Source organism: Meleagris gallopavo, chromosome 7, assembly GCF_905368555.1.
Source record: "Meleagris gallopavo chromosome 7, MGAL_WU_HG_1.1, whole genome shotgun sequence".
Classification (NCBI taxonomy): domain Eukaryota; kingdom Metazoa; phylum Chordata; class Aves; order Galliformes; family Phasianidae; genus Meleagris; species Meleagris gallopavo.
Window position 1 is genome coordinate 30179322 of NC_139410.1, and position 17142 is coordinate 30196463.

A 17142-nucleotide genomic window follows, 5' to 3' on the forward strand; every position below is an offset into this window, starting at 1 on the left:
GTATTTTCCACTTCAGTATTTTCAAAACATCTAGGTAATATCACAGGAATTAGGCTCCACTCCGTGCCAACTTTCCTGAACGAAGCATGTTAAAACAAGAAAAAGTGATGTTAAAGTAACAGGAATATCACTTACCTCATCAGCAATCATACACCTACAGGTGAAATAGGGGGAAAAAAAGCAGAAAAATTAATAGTAAATATAACTGATAAACCAATCATTATAAATTGCTTACTATGAATTTAAGTTACGCATTCATCGAATCCCAAGATTTTCATCACAAGATTTTCTTTCTGACTAAAGGAAAAAAGATAGACTTCCTTTTCAGAGTGCCTCTGACAACAACAGTAAAAGTAATTTTGGTATGATTGTAATAGTAAGTACAACCAGTTACTCCAAAATTGTATATTCAATTTGTTAGTGTTATTGAAGAACACACAATGTGGAATTGAATTGCTGCTTTGGTTTAGTGCTATATTAAATGTAATCTTAAGAGACAGTGTTGAAGAAAATCTTCAATTTTATTGTCTTTCAGAAACAGCATTGTTTTTGATTCTTTGTGACTAAGGGTCACTTCTATGGCACACTGATTTAGAAAAAGTCACTTCCAGAGGTGTTTCATTTGTTTCGAAATAGAAACAGACATCCTTTCACCTCCCCAGCTGTACTGGGCAAAGCATTAGAAAATGAACTTGATTTTTTTTTTCATTTAGAAGCCCTTTAGTCCAAGTAGAGAAAATAATGGCAACTCTACAAGCAATTATTTAAGTGAATTTATATTTCCTGAACAAACACCACCTCTGATATAAATTTCTCTATAGGTATGTTACATTATGTCTTAGTATTAATTCTCTTAAGTCTGAAAGGATCTCAGGAACTTAAGTGCTCCTGACCCAGACAAGCTCCTTCAAAAACATTTTGAAATTGGATGACGGCCAATGGAATTATTTGATGGACATTCAGTTACACCATCAAATGGCTGACATCACGTGTTTCCAAACGTTGTACCCTCAGCTATTTCATGAACTTTTAGCTCTGCTATTCTACAAGTTCACACAAGTTGGAAAAAAAATACACCCCCCAAAAAAACCAAAATCCCAAGGAAAAAAGAAACCTCCAAACATAAACCCAAGCAAACAAAAAAACAAAGATTATACAATTTGAAAGAATTGTGGTAAAGAATTAAGAGTTTAATTCTTGTAATTAGTAGGTAAAACACCTACATCATACTCACACACCAACAAATTCAGAGGAAGACAAAAACTGCTCATCTAAGAAAGAAGAAAAAACTCTACTCCCTTTAAGTCTTGCAACACGAGGGTGACTTAAAGTTCTATTTTCCTGTAACAACACCAGACTGCACAAAGCTTCAGACTTGCTAAGAGCCTTCTTACTACAATCAATGCTAAGATTTAAAAGCAAGATCTAAAATGAGAACAGAATGTCAACTTCTGCAATCTCAATAGCATTCCCTGCTTGAGTTTCAGCTAAGTAACTGGAGGTTGGATTAATCCTCCAGCTAATAAATAATCTGGGGAGTTTTTCAAGCACTGTATAATTTTCCAAATTTTCATAAAAAACAAAGTAGAAGAATAACTCTCACTGTTTTGTATCACAGTGCCACACAAAAGGCTTGGTCACACCATTGAGAAATACAGCACTGGGTGCTGCTGCTTGAACTGAATGGCACCAATAGATTGACAGCTGCATGCAGTCCATCACTTTGAAGATTTGTAAATGTTTACTGACAGAAAAGCATCAAGTCTCAGAAATAGAGACAGTCCAAGCTCCAGGAGAGAATGAACTTCACAGGCCACTCTGCTTGTGTCCCATCACATCCAAGGGAAAAAAAATACAAAATTAAAATAAAAATAAAAGGACTTTTGCCTTGAGCTTTTGCTTCCTATCCCCAATAGCTTTCAGTCACAGGCACAAATGAGTCTTGATTAATTGCTCTGGATGAATTCCCTACTGCCTGTTCCCCATCACTGCATCTTCTGAGAAAACAATCTTCTCTGCCACACGAGTAACTGTGCACCCACTGCACCATGCAACTCAAATGAGACGTTCCTTCTGTGAAAAAACTGAGATCTTCCATGTCTCTGCAACTATAAGTAAATTTAACATATCAAGACATTAAAATTCTGTATTTTGATACTAGAAATTGTTTAAAATAATACAGAACTGCTTTTTCAGTGTTGGGTGTATGAAAATTCATGCAGGTATTCAACATGAGCTGTGATCACATTCAGTAACACACATCCTGCCATGGGGCCAAAATGGACATTCCTGTGGTCGAACTACAAAGCTTGGCAGAAAACACACAGTGGCAGTTCCCAGATCTGATGTGCTGGATACAAATTTGATACTCTGAGAGCTCTGGTACACTGATTCTTGCTCATTCAACCTGAAACTATAGATTTCAACATCAACATTTTCTTCCAACGCACAAAAAAATGTATATTATATAGCTTACGTTTTTGTAAGTTGCTATCTACTTGTAATTCACTTTGTAGCTGTACCCTCAGCTTTTTAGATGCTTTCCACTTCAAACTTGGTTGGGATGGAATGATCAAAACAAAGAAAAAAAAGAAAAAAAACAACTGCTAAATCCACACAGGCAAAGGAAAAAAAAAAAAGGCAGGAAGAGAATTATTTTTAGTGGCAACTTGAGATTGTGGAGCCTTTGTGTTTGTGATTTGCAGCTGGGCAGAGACATTAATTTGCAGACAACAAATACACAATTCTATTTTTAAATAATGCCATATATTGCTTACTTTAAAGAGTGATTTTTTCCATTTAATACAAATTGCTTCAATTATACTTCTAAAAAGAATTCTTTCTTGAAGATTCAGATTCTTAAAGGTGGCAACTTCTTACAGTAGACTGATTTTTAAAAACAGTTTGAAGACTGAAATCGAGTGGAATGCACAACTACCTAATGCTGGAGAATCATTATTAATTTTAGTTTTAACTCCTTAAACAAATGCAGAAAATGAGTAGCAAGCAAATGCAGAAATGTAGCAATTCAGCTACATACAGAGCAGAGACATCTCAAGATGAAGCTAAAAACATTCTTTAATATTATATTTAATCCTAAAGGATATCAAAGCGAATGCACAAATACAGAAAGTACATTGCATTCAGTAGCATCTGCTGGTAAGGAAATGTGGCAGAGAGAACAGGAATACAAATGTTCCTTGCCATCTTGTGCTGATAAATACAGTATTTCTCAGTATATCAGCTTCTATTTTAGCAGAGTATTATAAATAATGAAATGAAAATCACGTCATTTTAGGCGTGCATCTCCTACACAGCAGAAATAAATCTACTTTACTGTGAGCCTCACATTTTACAGAGATCAGAGTGAGAATACATGAGGTCCTACTGCACTGTGTTTTGGCGTATGCAAACCAACTACTTGGACCTTCGTTCTATTTTTCAGAGTAACAAGCCAAAATAAAGAAATTTACAAATTGCTCTGACAATTAAAAGCTAAGAGCAATCAAAATAAAAACTCTTAAAAGTATGTCAGCCACAGGAACAGATGTTTTTCATGAAATGATATTTTTTTTCCCACTAGTTTACTGCAGCCATGTACACTTTGATGACTTAAGTACCTGCAGGACAACAGGAAGTTGTTCTGTTTCACTGCTTTCAATTATTTTCAGACTCTGCACATAGAACCTTCTGTTTTCAACTTCAAGTGAATATGTCTTAGGTGAAACCTGTTATGCAGCAGTGCTATCCAGAATAGCACATACAATTTGATCACTCACATCCATGGAAGATAAATACAAGCCAAAAGAGAAGTGGAAAAGAGCTAATAGAAAGATTAATGGGCAGCTGAGCCTCCCATGGTAGGAAATAACAAGAGAAATACGATTGCTTCATCTCCAAAAGGAAAAGCTGAAATGCAATGCTTGTTCCACCTCTCTCTGTTCCGTAAATCCACAAAAAACAATTTCAGAGATAGAAGGCACTACAGTGTTGGTACACAAAAGTCTCAGCCTATTAACACATCGAAGCTAGAAATTAGAATTGTATTCTTAATTAGACCAATAACTGTATCTGTGAAGAATCACAAGGGGAAAAAAGTTATTAATTACAAAGCAGAACCCAAATTTTACAGAGAATCAGCCTGGACCCTGCCAGCACCACAGGCCTCAGGAAACACATCTCCAATTCTGTGTTCCCAAACTGACATTACAGTTTCTGTTAACAGTTATAAAGATACAGTACTTCTACTACACTTTCCACCCTATTAAGTCTAAATCCCTTTGAAAGAACTGTAATTCAGCAATAAATCTTCAAATCTAGTTCTCTCCCATCTGTTCTGCTACAATAATTTGTACTAAAAATCAAAGGCTGAAGCAGGGAAACTACTTGCTTTTCTTCCTATGCCTGCAATCCCTACGTCGTTTAGGCACTGAAACATTAACTACATACATCACGGACTAACATGAATCAGGTGCACAAAAATTGTTTTTAAAGCTCCCCTGAAGTTTTCAGTCTTAGAACAAGTCTTAAACATGACTGCTTAATGCAGTTACAACATTTAAGTCGTCCAGTATCTGCTCTTAAAGGCGGAAAAAATAACTTATATTCACTGAGAGGGAAATCACCAAGAGTCCCCACATTTTATAGCCACATCAATTAGTTTAGAAGCGTATGGAATTTCTCCATCATTATAACCCAGATCATACAGAACTGATCAGATATCTGATAGTCACACGATACCATTTCAAAAGAACTACCCTACATTTTGCTTTATGTAACCTTAAAAACACGCAGCCGCTATTTATAACAAACGTCAGTATGTTCCACATTGCTGCAGTTAGACAAGCTGCCAGCATGAACATAAAGAAACAGATCTTCAGATACACGGAAGGGACAAATATGTACTTTTAGTTCATATATTTTGACTGCAAGAAGACAGACTTCTCGTTCTCTGAAGTTCAATTAGTCATTTCCTCTCAACTGGTAGTTACCCAATTTGAGCTTCATCGTTCACATCCCATCTGTTCATTTGACACCTTAATAATAGCTCTATCCAAGAATAAAAATCAGAGCTATGATACGCACTTTCACATCCTGTTTTAGGCTCAGCCCACATGGTCAAAAGTTTCAGTAAAGCAGGAAAAATCATTTTAGATGCCTCAGTTACACTTCCCCTCAGCAGAGAAGTCCAACTAGGCAATGAGCATCTCAGTCAACAGCAAGCTCCCTCCATTTCCTTTCCCATTTCTAAACATTTCCTTTCTTCACAGTGAATCCTGAGGTTGGCATCTGAATCTGTCTATTTCTGAAGGAATGCTGCTATTTTTTCCTAACAGAACACATCAGAATCTCACAGTAGTGCATTACACATTCTGCTACAATCTTCCTGGTATTCATAAACCTTTCACAGTTGTAGGGTCAGCAGTGGGCTTTGCACACAGCGGTAGCTTTCATAAACAGAAGGGAACCACACAACCTGATCTCCAAGACTTCACAGTCCTTCCCTTTCAAAATGCGTTAACTTAAAACTAAGAGAAAGTATCCTGATAGGTGAATATGCATGCAGAGAAGAAAGAGCAAATAGCTGTTTTGTTGGTTCACCTCAAGCATACATAGGTTTGAAACTTTAATTTTGATCCAGACAAAAAAGAATACAAACATCTATGAACATCTTGAGTATAATTTAAGGGTCCACACAAAACTGAATGAACCAGAGCCCCAGAACCAGATAGTCAAGAGTCAGCACACACTACCAGAACAGTCCTGTAAAGGTGCACTTGCACATTCTTACTACAGAAAATCTTGGAGAGAAAACGGAACTTAGAGGAAAATCAGAGGAAGAAAAAGAAAAAGAAGGACAGAAGGGATGATAATTTTTCAAACCTCACAGAGCACAGGAAGATCTGATGGTTATGTTGACGTCAAGACGACTGAACCAGCTTTGTAAAGCATAAGGAGAAACAGATGTTCAAAATCTATGCAGACCAGTTCATTAGAGAAGCAGAAGGGAAACTGAGGCTAAGCTTGTGTGGCATATGTCACACAGCCACAGGAAGTCGTCTGCATCAGAAAGACATTAATACTGAAAAAGTTTCAGGGAAGGAAAGAGTGTTTAAATGATAATTATTTCTATTTCTGTGTGTCTGGGTTACATTCAGGCAACCCTTCTGAAATGTTAGCAACATCACCAAGTAAACAATGCAATTACAGTTTGTTGTATTAATTACGACAACCTCAGCAAGGTATGTGAACAAAAACAAAGAATCTAATTTTGAGAGTTACTCCTGGAAAAACACCAACAGTTCAGGAACACACGGGCCTATGTCTGAGGTTTAACTTTATAATCTATCTAATTTATATACATATTTAAGAATCCTAGTAAGTCACGCAGTCATTGCTGTATGTTCCTTGCAACTACAACATTATTTTGCAATTATATTCTCTTTAAACTAGATAGTTCTGTCTCTTCATAAACCATGGATTAAAAATTAAAGGGTATATAGTGCTCCAATGTAATTATTGCTTGCTTCTGGGGATAATTCAACTTTTTGATTTATTTTCTGCAGCTATTTACCCAGAACTGCAGGCAGCTTTTTCAGAACAAGATCCTTCACCTTTAGTTCTATTTTCCAAGACAAACAGTCAAAGCAGTAGCACTTGATTTCTTAAAACACTGAAAAATTCTGTTACTACTCAAACAAACTAAAGCTGGTTCTGTTAGTGCAGCCTTTGGAACATGCTGTACAGAGGAAGCTTTGCATCTTTCTTTCACTAGTGTGGGTGTTCTGATATTCTTGGGATTCTCACCTACTCATGTGAGTCAGTTTTATATAACGCTACAACATATAATTTACCTCCTACTCACAAGCCAACACTTTAGCACTAACATCTTAACCAAGGGTTATTTAAGGAATCTGAACTCAGTGTATTTTTATATAAAACTGCGCAAGCAACCGCTACATTTGTGTGTCAGTAATCGCAGCACTCAGTCCTCAAACTAAAACATAGATGACTTTCTTGCAAAAATAATCAAGGTTGTTTAACCAAAAATAGAGCCCCAGAAGATTTCAGCTAGATTATACCCTTGCTCTTGAATTACATTAGGTGTTTTTAAAAAGTAAATAATGAAAAACCAACCATCAATCTAATGTAAGATGCACTGAATTGCCACATCTGCAGTGTTCTCAATTCTTCAAAGAAATACAGAGGAGAATGGCTGTGCAGTCTTAGGCTTTTCTCCAACACTCCTCAACCTGTATCTGAGTAAGACATCTACAATTATCTGTGTTTATGAAGGTTTGAGAGCCGTATGGGTGTATTAGCAGCATATTTCAATATGGAAAAGGATGTGTGAAAAAACACGTATCAACCAAAGTGGTCAAGGCAAAGTTTAAACTCAGAGACTTAGAACCACAGAACAGTTTGGCTTGGAAGGGACCTGAAAGACAAGACTATCCAGTTCCACCCACCTGCCAGGCTATGGCCAGGGATGCTCCCACTAGATCAGGTTGCCCAAAGCTCCATCCATCCTGGCCTTGAACACCTCCATCAATGGGACACCCACAGCCTCTCTGGGCAGCCCGCTCCAGTGCCTTGCTACATCTGAATAAAGAATTTCTTCCTCATGTCTAATTTAAGTCTATACTCTTTTAATCCAAAACCATTACATCTTGCCCTATCACTAGAGGACCTAGTAAGAAGTCTCTCTCCATTTTTCTTATAAACCCCCCAGACACAGATCAGCTCACCAGCTGAATTGCTGCAAGAAAAACTGACATCAATTAATTGGAACAGAATGGAATAACAAACTAATTTCAACTACTGACAATCTAGGCTACAAACTTTAACCTAGATATTATTTTTCAAGACTGAAATACTTGCAATCAAAGTAGCTCTTGCCTAGTATGTAATGCAATGCCATTCAATGACAGTTAGCTACTTCTCATTACTATCAAATACAATTTGCTTATTGCAAAAGCTGCAGAAGAACTCATCTCTTTGAGTCTTCCTCCTTACACCCAGTTCCCTCTGATCTGAAGAAATAAAGCCAATGGAGGCACTTGTTGATATCACTTAATACTTCAAGTCACCAAGTACAGTAAAAATGAAACATTCATAAAGTATTCCTAGGCATGACTCAACAAAATGAATATTCAAGAAATTCCATTTTCAAACACAGAAACTAGTTAAATTGGCATCTATCAAAGTCATTGTGACAAAAGTGGAGAAAGTAAGTAGACCTCCCTTAACAAATGATGATCATCTTCAGCTTTCTTATTTTGGAAATCCTTCTCTGATTTCTCCATATTAAAATCAAAATGGTCAAAAGTTGAACAAGAATTTAGATTAGCTGCAGTCTCACAGAAATATTGATATCACACATTCTTTGTGGTAACTACTCCAATTCAGCATCCTTGCCTGCAACATGTAAGAATGACATTAGTTATATGCTTACAAGAAAACAAGTCAGAATGCTCGCTCAGATTCCCAATAGATCAGACAGTACGTGGTCTTATTGGCTCTAGAATTACTATTTTTATTTTTTTCTAGACAAGTGTTAGGCAGTTTGTGCTGCTATACACAACACCTTTGGAGCATTTAGTGAAAAAGCTAGCATCTGCCTGTCTCTTCTGCCTCACTTTTACTAATGAATTATAAGCTCAAATCACAACAGCATATTTATCTTATTATTAAGGAAACTGGGGAAATGAATAGATTAATCCCAGCCCCATTAGTATCTCAGAGTGTATATTTCATTCAAGAATATACAGGTTTTTTGCTCCTCTTTCATGCTAGGAGCTTCTCTAACCTAAGAAAACATTAACTCAATCTCTACAGTCAATAATAGAGAATTCTCTCTACACCAGTTTCCTGCCACTACAGCAAAGCATGGATTAAGTGATGACAGCACAGGGAGTGCACAGCCTCAGAGATAAAAGAGAAGCGCAGATGCACATATTGCTTATTTCAAGTGCTATGTCCATATATTTTCAAAATTAGAAAAGACACTTTTATGGAAAAGCATCAGACCTTGTTAAAATATACCAAAGGGAATAGTGAAAGAATGCTTAAATCATAAAGAAGTGCATAAAAGAGAAATTTGGGTGAGCCAGAGGCTGACAAACTCATAAGAAAATTCAGCTACAAGCAGCAAAGGCTCTTGTTGTCTGTTATGGGACTAAAAGAAAATTAGATCTGAGTAAGGGACAGATTTTTTAAAAACAGTCCTCAGGAAAGCTTGACTTAATATATTTTACTTCAGAGGCTATGTGAACATGTGCCAACAATTCCCCAGTTTGACCCAGCTAAACTTGCTATGCCAATGAATGGCATTTCTTGCAGCCATAATGCAAGTACTTTCATACCCATTTCACAGTAAAGACATCAGCATCGTATTATTCAACACTCTTTTGTTAACGAAATGTTTCAAGAAAAGAAAAAAACTAAGCCCATAATCCTAACTGAAATAACCCCATAGCCTCCATAACAGCCATTAGCTGAGGCATTTCAAATCTTTCTACGTGCTTATTGCAGGCAACTGCTACTTCTCAAAGAAAAATACCTGATTTGAATTTATCTAGTTAAGCAGTTTCCTGAGGAAGCTCTATATTATAACAGCTTGCAAAGAATTATGTTTTCAAACACATTCATTAGCCTACACAAATTAACGTTAAAGAAACTACACAAGAAAATATGTATATAATTTTATTATTTGTATATATAAATGCATCTCAATTGCATATCATGTAAACTTTACTTCCCCTTATTACATCAGATCATGAGTAGCCTAGGGCTTCAGATACATTAAATTCAACTCTTAAATACAAACTTTGCTGCCTATTCTGTCAAAACCTTAGTGATCCACTAAAACTGTACGGTTATTCTTACAGTCACACCAGAAAAGTACATAGAATCATAGAATCCTTAGAGTTGGAAGGGACACTTACAGGTCATCCAGTCCAACTCCCCTGCAGCAAACAGGAACATGCAGAGTTAGGTCAGGTTGACCAGGGTCTGATCCAGCCTTGCTGGATCGAAGTCTCCAGGGACAGGGCATCAACCACATCTCTGGGCAATCTGTTCCAGTGCCTCACCACCCTCACCATAGAAGATCTTTTTTCCTTTATATCCAACCTAAGTGTACCCTCTTGAAGCTTTAAGCCATCTCCCTTTATTATATGACCACAGACCCTGCTAAAGAGTCTGTCCCCTGCTTTCGTGTAGCTCGCCTTTAGCTACCAAAAGGCCTTCTCTTCTCCAGGCTGAACAGTCCCAACTCTCAGCCTCTCCTTGAAGGAGAGGATTATTTTAGTGGCTCTCCTCTGGATGTACTCCAACAGATCTATGTCTCTCCTGTACTGAGGACTCCACATCTGGACGCAGTACTTCCACATTAGCACCCACCAACACCTCCAGGTCTTTTTCAGGAGGGCTGTGCTCAATCCTTTCATGCTCTAACTTGTATTTGTTGTGACAGTTGCCTCAATCCAGGTGCAAGATCTTACATTTGGATTTGCTGAACCTCATGAGGTTCACCTAGGCCCACCACCCACTGCTCAAGCCTGTCTAGGTCCCTCTGGATGGCATCCCATCTCTGGTGTGTCCGATGCACCCCCACAGCTTGGGTCATTAGCAAACTGTTGAGGGTGCAGTTGACCTTACTACTGTTGATGTCACTGATGAAGGTATCAGAGTATTGGTCCCAGCTCCAACCCCCACTTGTCACTGACCTCCATCCATTTTGAAAATATGAACTTCTTTACAGCCTCAGCTCAAATCACTTCTTTTGTGCCAGACCTCTATGACAACATTACTTTCCAGAGGAGCAACATGCAGCCTAAAGTCATGAAACTACTCTAATTGCTTAGATATTCTAGAACTTATGAAGCACAGATATCATTCTGCTTCCCACTTCTTTGACCTTTTAACACAGTAACATGATCTTAGCTAAGCATTTCCAGTCACTGTTGCACAAACTGTTTTTCTGATTTATAGGGTACTTAATTGTTGAATGCTCTATCAGTTGCTGTACTTGTTAACTGAGCACTCTGCAAGTTGTCTTCTGCTTGGTTGTTACAGCTCAGTGAGTTCCAGAACACCCTGATAACATGCCAGAATTGTACCAAGTTTAAAATAGAATACCACACAGATGCATCAAGATCTGTTAGTCATTCTCTTAACAGATCTACCATGCCATTAAGAACTACAGAAGCAAATGTGAATTAACTTATTTTCAGACTGCTCTATTAACATCACAAAAAGAAGGCTCTGCTGACAGCAGCCTCCTCTTATATGTGGAGATCTTGGATACTACAAACTGATTTTGCATTATTAAATATTTCCTCTCTCCTCCAGTAGGAGAAAAACAAAACAACTTCATTTTAAATCATGTTATATTACAGTTGAATAAAAAAAAGTAATATAACTAACCTAAGTGTTGCTGTATCCGCATAACCTTTGTAACCATTCATTAATTTTTACCTAGAATAATTAATTCAAGCATATGATATAATAAGGAATTTACCTGCCACTCCTCTGAAGTGCAAACATGATGCCTTTCTCCTGAAAAGGAAGCAGTTTCTTTCTCAGTCTTTCAGGCAGAAAGGACAGCTCAGCATCAACACTTTCAGAATAAGAAGCTTCAAGTGTACATGTGTCCTGGAGCACATTTGCCATTTTGAACCTACAGGAAACAAAATCAAAAAAAGATGTCTGTCTTAAAAGATAGGTCTGCAATACATTATAGAATAAATCCTCATGGAATAATAACAGCTTGAAATACTTGACATTTACACATGAGCTGCTCTTATACTGACAGCAGTAGGAAGAAATGAAAAGGAAATACTCAAACTAACCTGTTGCCTTTTTCTAACACCTAACAGTCTAGGCTTTTAATGGCTGTCACATATGACAATTTAATTTATAAAAAATACATCACAAAGGAAGAACATCAGAATCGCCACCATATTAATTAGTAACTTCCAAAATATGACAGTCATTAAGATCCTCACAATGCTTATGTGAGAAAGGCGAAGTCACAAAGTTGTTGTAATTCAGTGAACCTCTCAAAAGGAAGATCAATCTCCCCTGATAACCCTTACCCAAAAGAAAACAAGCAAAATATCCAAAATACTTCAAGCATCTTTCCTGTTTCCAAAGTAGCACAGCTTCACTTGTATTACCATATAGATAAAGTGCTAAATCAAGTTGCCACAGAACTGCCTGCCTTAATTTAGAATTAAAAACAAACAATAAAGCTTCATTTCTCTCTTTATAGCTTAAAACCATGGCAACGTTTAAGGAGCGAGTTTTCCCCCATGAAACCACTTCTAAAGAGGTGCCATTCAGCAAAGGGGGCAAGGGGAGAATGCTGTTTTCAACATCAAAAATGTCACCAAGATTGTAAGAGAAAGTTGGCGAGATCTCAGTGTTTCACTGTGCTTTATCAACAGACTTTATTTTATAACAATGCCTTTGAAAACACATTAGTTTTTTTGGATTTTTTTTTTCCCCTGAAGTTGATTCATTTTCATCTTTTGGCCTATCTGGCTAAAAGTTATCTGAGGTGGACCTGTCCAAGAAACATGCTTTAGCTGGACACAAGCAATCTACTTAAATTAGCACACACATGAGCAAACTCCTAAGTCACCCACAGAGGAGTATCCTCGTAATTTTTAAGAGCTTGGAGGTTTTTCCCCCTCCAGGCTACAAAGTCAGATTGAGGACCAGACTCATGAACCACAGAATTGCAGGGGTTGGAAGGGATGTCCGGGAATCACCAAGTCCAACCTCCCTGCCAAAGCAGTTCCTACAGCTGGTTGCACAGCTAGGCATCCAGACTGGTCTTGAATATCTCCAGAAAAGGAGACTCCACAACTTCCCTGAGCAGCGTGTGCCACTGCTCTGTCACCCCCACTGGGAAGAAGTTCCTTCACATATTGGTGTGGAACTTCCTATGCTCCAGCTTGTGGCCATTTCCCCCTGTCCTACCCCACAGACCACTGAAAAGAAGTTGGCCAATCACATCTTGAGAGTTCCCTAGAAAGTACAACATAATGCAGATGATAAACAGCCTGCAACCCTATTGTCAATAAAATGTTCTAACCACTCAACTGGAAGAGGTTGGTGCACATTGCTTTCTCAATGCTATGAAATAGTTTTTTTTTCAAAGTTCCCTATTCAATGATGATAGTTATTGATCATTCAAATACAGCTTATTTACAGACATTAAAAAGTATTTACTTTTTCAGGGACATTACAAAGAGAACATTTAACTTTTAATAAGGAAACTAAATATCTACTAAAATTTGTAACTCTAAGATCAGGAAGTAATGGCAAAATATGGCCAGTATGTTTCAGGTTAAAAACAAACAAACAACAAAGCAGCAGCAGAAACAAAACCAAACCAGAATCTTCCTTTCAGAAAGAAACATTCATAAAGCACAGAATACATCAATCAAAATTCTCATAGTGCACTTCGCTGACTTTGTCCATGAGAACAAGACCAGAGAAGAAATACTGCTCTTGTTCTCTGAGGACTTATTAGATTTAAGACATCAGACTGTTCAGTAGTAGCGCACCAACTAAACATGTGCAAAGGAACAAACCCTACATCAGAGCATAAACAAAAGGTCTTTGACCCTGCACTGCCTAATTGTCTAATTTTGGATTCACAGCCTATAAAATGAGCAAGACCTTAATGAGCACAGGAACAAAAAGCATCAGCCAAAATACACCTCTTGTATTGTCAACAGTAGGTTTTGTACTACAAGGCTTGGTATCAAGTTTTTGTAAGAACATCTTGTGCTCAGAGTTGTTGAAACTTATGCATTTCTGAAGCAACTCAGAAGTCAGATATGATTTGATAGGATGAATCATAACACTTCCAGTAAGAAACTCACTGAGCTATTGCCATTCTCTTCAAAGATCTGCAGGGCTAAATAACCTGGTTTTTGCACTGACTAGTTACATAGATAGACCTGGGGGCAATGGAACTGGTTAAAGTAATCAGTGCAGCAAAGTAAGATCATGCAAGACAGAGCTTGCAACAGCTTGCTTCTAATATCCTGGAGTACTGTTAAATAAAACAAACAGATTCTGATGAAGTTATATGAAAAAGAACAGCACTCATACGTAAATTCCACGTATGAGTTTTTAGATACAAAACTTGACGCACACTCTTCCAGACAAAGTTACATTCTCTTTAGTGAAGAAAATCTATGTGCCACCACACTGCTGCACAAGAGAATAATATTGCTCCATCTTCCAAGGGCTTTCTGAGGGCCACCAGGTTACTAAAACTAAGAACAATTGGCAACATTGGGCAAGGTGAGTTTTTCCAAGACAGCCAAACTTGCTCAGTGCAGTGCAGCCTCTTGGTGCCACAGCATGGATGGTAGCATGCATCACCTTAAAGTCAGGGCAAGCCAAAGGAACACAGGACTAGAGAGCTACAAAAAGAAGTCAACTGGAATTTGCTCTTCTGTAGCAAAAGAATTTGGCACTATTGAAGTACTGTTGACAAAAGTGTCTGTAAACAGAGACCCTCCCCCAGTTTCTGTTGAACTGTTAACCTTTGCATAACATATAAACCACTAAACATATTACCATACGTGCATGAAAACACAAATCCAAACTGGAATCATGGTGCATGTCTTCTATAGATTTCTTTGTAATTGATAATTAAGCTAAAAATCAATGCCTTATATATAACTACTTTGGTAGAGATGGTCATTTAGAGCTCATTTTAGATAGATCAAATATGCACAGCATTTTGTAATTTCATCAAATAAACACAAATTTATGTTAAAGTAACAGTGAATCAGAAACACTGATTGATGTCCCAAGGAGGCCAGTTTATGCCTGTTGTTCTACCCATTAAAGCTTCAGAAGCTCTGAGAACAGATAAAAGATTTCTCTTTTTTTTTTTTTTTCCCGCCCCCCCATTTACTCCTAAGTCCCAAGTATGCTCTAAAATACATCATGACAACTCTCCCACATCTCTAGATCACAAGCATAGGAACTTTGGTTTCCTTACATAAAAGAGACCTAAAAGCTCTGATGCTGAGATGCAGCAGATGCAGCATTCAGGGCTTCATTGAGTAAATAGCAGTGACAGAATTCTCATGACTAACAAAACAAAGCCACAAAAACAACATAAATGAAAATGCATATGGTATTCTCTCAAGCTTTCTAAAGGGCCAGAAGAATGAAATAACAGGGTTACTAAAATGATAGCATCTAATCATCCGAAATTGCTGCAGAATCTCAGAAGTAGATAACGGAAAGTGATTGCACTTCTTAAAAGGGATAATGAAAATCTGCGGTATTACAACATTATTCATTTCTGGAGAAAAAAAGTGAGCAAAAATGATGAAACGTAGAACTTATGAACAACAGGATAAACATGTCTGTGCACAGGGTATCAACGTGTCTTTTGTACAGGTAAATCTTATCTTTCAGGTCTACTAAAAGATTTTCAGAGGGGGAAAGTGTCCAAGAATGTACATACAAACTGGCTGATGCAGTTCAGTTTCCACTTTTTGAAACTTAAAACAGAGTAAGTTTTATTACTATATTCGTACAGTACTTATGATTTCCACGAAGGAATCTGAGATGAAAAAATCTCTCATACTTTTAAGGAAACTAGACCACCAAGAAAAAAAAAACACAACACCAAAACAGGAAGATGATAGCACTGCAACCTTCTTCTCTTGTTCTTAGAATACAAGCCTGTTCATACAAAAGACATGAAATCAGCAATATTTCAAAGCAGTCTGTTCTAGCATTTACTGCATTCACTGAATTCGTAAATCTCTTGGAAAAGCAAGTACTGAGGAGTAGGAGAAGCATAAATATTAATCAGATGAAAATTAAACATAACAAAAAACAAACAAAAACATCCCGGAGTTCTGTCATTGCTGCTTGCTTCACTGCATTCTTCCTTCCAGTGACACAAGCTGTTTAAGACACATAAACTCATGTACTGGAAGGTCAGATGACTGATGAGAACTTCAAGGCCCAGTGGGAGCTTTGAGTTCCAAGACAGCTGCTTGCTATCACAAGCAATGGTCACTACACAAACCATTTATTTCATAGACTGCTCATTAGGAAAACATTTCCATGCAGACCCCTAAAACAAACGGGTGTTTCCACTACACATTTAATTTATAAATGTTTCACAGAATCATCTTTTGATGTTCTTCACTGCGCTATAACTGTATTTTCCACGAGGCTTAATGGGAAACACAAAGCTTTAAGAAAACCACAGAATCCATTCTTCTACCAATAAAAAAAATCTTAAAACGACTTAAGATATTGGAACAGAGAAATTAAAAAGAACGATCAGTTAGACAGAACAAAGGACAACAATCACAGTACCACGCATCACGTCACAATTTTACCACAGGCTAGCGGGGAAAACAGACACCTTCACCTCTGCTTGGGGAACAAAACTTTTTGTCGGTTGTCCTGGACTTACACACGTGCGACAACACCCCAGCGCTGGGGCAAGTAGAGCGAATCTTTCTGTTGCAAACGCGGACTGAGAGAAAGAAGCCCACAGGCACCCAACCCTCGCCTTACAGCAGGCCCAGCTCAGCACCTCACGCCTTGGCGCGCTCCGTACTCAAACGCCGCCGCCGGAAGTGACGTAAAACCGGCAGCGCACGCGCAGGCAGGAAGCCGCGGGCTTCCCGATGCGCTTCCGGGGTGGGGGGGCGTTGTGGTGTTGTGCCGTGCTCGGGCCGCTGGCTGTAGCCAGGCTGAGAGGCCGAGCTGGGACTACAGCTCCTAGCTTGCTCCAGCCGAGTTTTCCGTGGCTGCGATCTAGGCAGTTCACCGCTAACCCCGGGTGAACAACTACGCTCCCTAACTGCCGTTAGCCGCGGCTGCAGTCTGCGCACCGCCGCGCTGCTAATGGTCGCTGCTGTGCCGGTCTACCCGCCGAATGGGGTTCTTATTGGTGATGCGGCTGTCTGTCAGCGCAGCGGCACCTCTGATTGGTCGTTATCTTCTGGATAGGCCTGTACCCGCCTAGGCACTGAGGGGCGCCACTCGCCGGCAGCTTTGAGGGCGGGCGGCGCGCCGCTGATTGGCCAGCTCGGCCGTAACTCAGGAACGTTCCAGGCCGCTATTGGCAGC

The 17142-nt window shown here is 38.5% G+C and overlaps 1 protein-coding gene across 1 annotated transcript in view; it reads right to left on the reverse strand.

Moving 5' to 3' along the window:
* Window positions 1–16922, reverse strand: part of ZRANB3 (zinc finger RANBP2-type containing 3) — a 38437-nt gene extending 21515 nt beyond the window's left edge. Inside the window, exons 1-3 of the mRNA XM_085228780.1 lie at window positions 16481–16922; window positions 11525–11683; window positions 136–154 (exon numbers count right to left, since the gene is read on the reverse strand). Of these exons, the coding sequence (XP_085084906.1) occupies window positions 136–154; window positions 11525–11676 (171 nt within the window). The 5' untranslated portion in view covers window positions 11677–11683; window positions 16481–16922. The remainder of the gene's footprint in view (window positions 1–135; window positions 155–11524; window positions 11684–16480) is intronic.
* Window positions 16923–17142: the final 220 nt, after the last annotated feature.